The sequence below is a fragment of the Colossoma macropomum genome, unplaced genomic scaffold (genome assembly GCF_904425465.1).
Source record: "Colossoma macropomum unplaced genomic scaffold, Colossoma_macropomum, whole genome shotgun sequence".
NCBI lineage: Eukaryota > Metazoa > Chordata > Actinopteri > Characiformes > Serrasalmidae > Colossoma > Colossoma macropomum.
Genome location: NW_023494806.1, coordinates 18,196,718 through 18,202,509, shown reverse-complemented (window position 1 = coordinate 18,202,509; position 5,792 = coordinate 18,196,718). Strand labels below are relative to the sequence as shown.

At 38.1% G+C, this 5,792-nt stretch overlaps 1 protein-coding gene across 1 annotated transcript; it reads right to left on the bottom strand.

The window, feature by feature from the left end:
- Positions 1-386: 386 nt before the first annotated feature.
- iscu (iron-sulfur cluster assembly enzyme) lies at positions 387-3,872 on the bottom strand. The gene is made up of 5 exons (XM_036597975.1): positions 3,748-3,872; positions 2,129-2,242; positions 1,870-1,980; positions 1,494-1,572; positions 387-1,207 (listed from the first exon to the last, which is right to left on the bottom strand). The coding sequence occupies exons 1-5, from the start codon at positions 3,847-3,849 to the stop codon at positions 1,119-1,121; spliced, it is 495 nt and encodes a 164-aa protein (XP_036453868.1). The 5' UTR covers positions 3,850-3,872; the 3' UTR covers positions 387-1,118.
- Positions 3,873-5,792: the final 1,920 nt, after the last annotated feature.

Below are 5,792 nucleotides of genomic sequence, written 5' to 3'. Positions count from 1 at the left end.
TTGTGTGGAGAAACCAGAGGATAGTTCCACTCCCTTCCTCACTCGGTAGTCAAAGGAACTTGAGTTCTTGATATTAGCCAAGTATCGACTATGTCAGTAGATGTCCAGTGAAGTACTTTATGAAGTGAGATTTCTCATTCCAGGTACAAAATTAACTGACAGCAATGACTGGCTTTTGCCTCTTTAAAATCTCCCCTGGACCACTCAAGAAGAACAAGTTTACAAATGAAGCTACAACTGTGCACAGTCCTTAAGAAATAGAATTATATTATTACATTTATTAAATATCATTTATACTATACTAAATGATCAACATGCTTGTAAAGTGCATCTGCTGGAACAGTCATGTTTCTCTGTTATAAAAATGTGACAAAATCACAAACGTATAGATGGTTACTTTAGAATTTTATTAGGCTTATCCAACGGAGAATACAGCATTAGCAATTCACTTCCCATAACTGATGTTATATATACAGTTTCATTGTGCGTGTACGACTGCATATCAAAAACTGCTGTCTTCGAAGAACAGTTAATATCAGCGGACAAATCTGAGCAACAAGTGAAATGAAAGATGCTACAGAAATCTACACAAATATTCTATTTATTAATTATTTATTGTGTTAAAAATAAGCTGACTTGCACTGTACTAATCATTATATAAATCCAAAAAGGTCAGAATTACCAAAGAAATTGCATTCAAAGATCACCTGTAGTTAGTGGACTGCTTTTCTGGGCAAGTCAAGGCCTGTACTAAATGACAACTCAATTGGGTTCTCAGTTTCAGGTGAAAACCCACTGAAAGTCTCATTTTAGCTTAGAACTTTTTTCCCCAGAAAGCTCATATGTGCGTGATTCAGAAAGACACTGAAAAACAAACCCACCACCCTTTCACAAAGCACTCTAAAATGAATGCTTAACCTTGCCTTACTGCACTCTAGCAATGCAAACATCACTTCATATCAAACCATCAACCCAGCAGATTATCTACATACTCGGTAGAGGAGGATGACGCTATTGTAGGGATATATTTGGTTTGGGCTACACACAACACATTCTGTGCGCAATTACGTGAAAGGATGTCATGGCTTTTGTCTGCAATAGAGACACATCTACTGCGACTAATTTCTAGCCTCCACCACTTCCTCCTCGTCCTTTTGCTTCAGCCTGTAGTCAGCCAGCGCAGCCTTGATGGCGTCCTCTGCAAGCACTGGAAGAAAAAAGAGAGAACAGTTAGAAAGGGTAATCAAAATGAGTAAGCTTACATATAATAATTACAAGACAACTGTTTTTTTTTCTCAGTATAGCCAATGCAAATGACAGGTTTTAAGGGTAGGCTAAAACATCAGAGGGGAATTCCAACGGATAGTGTAACGCTCATTTTAATCTAAGCACAGAAAACTGGATCTAACTGTGTGTAGGTGAACGATCAAGTAACTGGCTTTTATTAAGCTAATGGCATCTTAAAGCTACCTGTGATCTTCTGTAAAACTTACTAGAGCAGTGAAGCTTGACCGGAGGAAGACACAATTCTTTAGCAATCTCAGTGTTCTTGATTTTCAGGGCTTCATCAATCTAAAGAAGAGAAGAAAGACCATCAACTTCCAGCCATTGTAAGAGGGCAAAAACAACACAGGTTATGAACATGGGCACAAGTAAATGTTCATATTCCAATTTTAAGATGACGCACTTCTACTTACATGTCTTATCTCAAAATCAGTACAATAAATAAACTCCAAAGCTCAAGGACAATCATTAGTCTTGCTGTCTTCTCAAAATAAAGTACTCTACATTTACTACTTATAAGTAACATATCACTTTTCTTAACATTTACTCAAGTTTTAACAAAAAATAAAAGATGAAAAGACATACCGATTTGCCTTTGACCCATTCTGTTGCCAGGGAACTCGAGGCAATGGCTGATCCACAACCAAAAGTTTTGAATCTGGCATCCACTATCTTTCCATTCTCGTCGACCTCGATCTATATTAACAAAAAGGCAGTCTTTATTAAGATCTCAAAACATTCAAAAGATGTACAGTTAAACAGTAGAGCTTTTGGGATACAAAATTACTAGAAATCAGTTTATAAATAAAATACATTATTAGTTTATTAGAAAGATCAGTCATACCTGCAATTTCATAACATCACCACAGGCAGGTGCCCCCACTAAACCAGTGCCCACATTCTTGGAGTTTTTATCCAAGGAACCAACATTTCTTGGGTTCTCATAATGGTCCACCACCTTCAAAATATACCGAAAGTTAAAAAAGGCAAATATGTGAAAGGTGAAAGCGTAACAATATGTACAGCATGGCACAAACTATCAACTTTTCCCTGCAATTTATTTTAGTTGTTTCTGTTAACTAAGATAAACAATGCAAAATTTGGTCACTTGTGAAGCTAAACAGTAAAATACAGATTAAAACTACTTCTAGTGAATAAGACTCACTGTCTTAAGTTTCAAAAGTGTTTTAGAGCTTGTTTCTTGGACATGGATTAAGCTTAGTCTTGAACTAATCTACAGTGCGAATGGTGAATCACCATTGGAAATTCTTTTTAGTCTAGGATTAGCCTTAATCTGGACCTGGGAACCTGGCCAATAGTGTCATTTATAATAAATCTGTTTTTGTCTATAGTGGATGCCTTAGCCATGAACCCCTCTGAGAGAGCTGCGCAGCTCCAATTTACTGAAAGACAAAAGTTTGCTTTCTGGGTTTTTCCAGAGACAGAAGGGGGAAATAGAAGTTGGCAAACCTACGCAACGGATCATTTCGTTCTTCATACTGAACAGCCCACAATAATAATAATAAGAAAAAGAAAAAGAAAACATAGAAATTATCTACGGTTCTGCTGACCAAAAGATTTTTCCTAAACGCTTTAAGGCTCTAATTTCCAATGGTCGTGTTCTTAAAATAGGACGAATATCACAAATTTAGCATTAACGAAGCATGAGAATGTTTATGGAAATGCTTTTAGGATCTTACTAGCCTCATTGCAGCAACCAAAATCTGTTGCAACAGTGAGCAACATCTCAATAAACAAAGTCAGAGACGTTATCGTTAGCTGGCGCCGCAACTGTGTCTATAACGGGATCCATCAGGCTGAATCCGGTTAAAGAACACTTTTCCGCACATGCGAGGCTTAAGCTAAGCTTCTTATTCGAAATTTCCGTTCGACCTTAAATGATGCAGAAGTTACATTCACCGAAATACATGTGGCCAAATGTAACGGCTACAACATTAAAGATGGAACGGAAAACAGCAGGTAAATAGATGCTAAGAAGCTAAAAAAAGACACCGTTTGAGTTAACACAAAATTACACTTGATAGTGACCATGGCCACGATAAACAGGCTAATGACATGGAGGACACTGTGGCTACTTGCCCCAAAACACACTGAACAGTAGGTTAACACTACAGCAAAGACAGTAAAGCACGTCATGTGAACCATCAGTTACAAGTAGATGTTAAAAAATGTCGTATGTGAAGCAGCTAAGCAACCTAAAATGTAGTATTTTCGCATATATTCTTTAGCAAGAGAGCTTTTTCTGAATGTCATCCGCCGTTAACAGTGTAAATAAAGCATTGCGGAGTTCTCTTAGCTCGCTACGCTATGCTAACGGAAGCTTTGCGACCCAGACAGTACCGAAATGTTAGGTAACAGTTCGCGTTCAGGCTTAAAAGTGGCCAGAAACACAGCTCGAATTTTGTTTTACCTCAATAAATTCAACGTCAACTGTCCACTGACCTTTTTGTGATAGCAGCAAGCTGCTTTAAACTCTGGTAGCGTCAATGTTCTACCAAAAAGTCCGAAGGACGCGAAGCACTTCCCCACCGACGACAGCGCCATGTTTACAATGGCGATATTGAGGAATGAGGGCGTTCAGAAATAACAGCAGGGAGCGGTGACAGGCAGCAGGGGGCGCTGTTTCAGTCATCTTTCCAAAAATATGTCCAAAAGTTTCTAGACGCCCGCTCGTCTATCCAACGTTTCTTACAAATTGTCACGTCCCGCTACTGGCTTGCATAACTGCAGAGGCTCTTGGGAGGCACATAGCCTCCAGAAAAGGGACCTGTTGTTTATGTTGTTGTCTGTTAGTTTAAAGGTATCTGTATGTGTTATTAGTGTTACTCTGTGTTGGGGGGCTGTGGGTATTTTGTGTTTCGGTTTGGTCACCATGAGGTCCTCTGACTCTGCACCAACATCACAGTATAGATTGCTGTGAAAAAATGGATATTTTTGGTGCTTTTCTTTTTGAGAATTAGTACTAATATAACAGGGTCAATCTCCATTTGGAGTGGGAAACCATGTCACAAATGTTGCAGGGCTCAAAAAGATGCTTAAAATATTACGCACAGCTGCAAACGTCAGTATGTACATTAATATAGTTGACCTAAGATTAAATAATACTTTTCCTGTATGATTTCTCTGATTTTTCTTTTTTGATTCTGTTTCATAATTGCTCTGCATATATAAAACAGCTCGTCATAAAACTAATTTATAAACTAAAATCTTAGAAACCATTTTTAGGATAAAACATTATTTGTAAGAGATTTAACTTTCTAATTTGTATAAAATAGATTCATGTTGACGTTTTATATCAGTAATGTTATACTACATTGAAAAAATATGTATTCTATTTAAATATTTCATTTGTCACAGATTTTGGTCACTGGTGCTATCAGGACTCACATTACATTTTAACAAAGTATTTTCAGCTCTATTAAACCGCTTTTTTGGGTCAAGGCTCATCAGAGAGGAAGCATCTTAAGGCATGAGAAAGTGTGAGTCCACGCTTGCTCATTATGTTTCATTAATTTATTAATAATTTTGTTTATCAGACAGCACGTCTTCTATGTGTCACTGGTGTTACATGCTTTAATGGCTCAGTACTTAAAATTTTGTCAAAATAATGCCATATATTATAACAGTTTTAGCCAGAATGTCACTGGTGTCACAGTCACTGGTATTACACCATATTCATATAACACCACTGACTGGAAAATGTGTTTGGAATTAAGCTCTCCTTTTTGCATACAGTGGCGTGAAAAAGTGTTTGCCCCCTTCCTGATTTATTATTCTTTTGCATGTTTGTCACACTTAAATGTTTCAGATCACCAAACAAATTTAAATATTAGACAAAGATAACACAAGTAAACACAAAATGCAGTTTATAAATGAAGGTCTTTATTATTAAGGGAAAAAGAAATCCAAACCTACCGGGCCCTGTGTGAAAAAGTGATTGCCTGGTTGGGCCACCCTTAGCAGCAACAACTGCAATCAAGCATTTGCGATAACTGGCAATGAGTCTTTTACAGCGCTGTGGAGGAATTTTGGCCCACTCATCTTTGCAGAATTGTTGTAATTCAGCCACATTGGAGGGTTTCCGAGCATGAACCGCCTTTTTAAAGTCATGCCACAGCATCTCAATCGGATTCAGGTCAGGACGTTGACTAGGCCGCTCCCAAGTCTTAATTTTGTTTTTCTTAAGCCATTCAGAGGTGGACTTGCTGGTGTGTTTTGGATTGTTGTCCTGCTGCAGAACCCAAGTGCGCTTCAGCTTGAGGTCATGAACAGATGGCCGGACATTCTCCCTCAGGATTTTTTGGTAGACAGCAGAATTCATGGTTCCATTTACCACAGCAAGTCTTCCAGGTCCTGAAGCAGCAAAACAGCCCCAGACCATCACACTACCACCACCATATTTTACTGTTGGTATGACGTTCCTTTTCTGAAATGCTGTGTTACTTCTTTGCCATATGTAATGAGACATACACCTTCCAAAAAGTTTA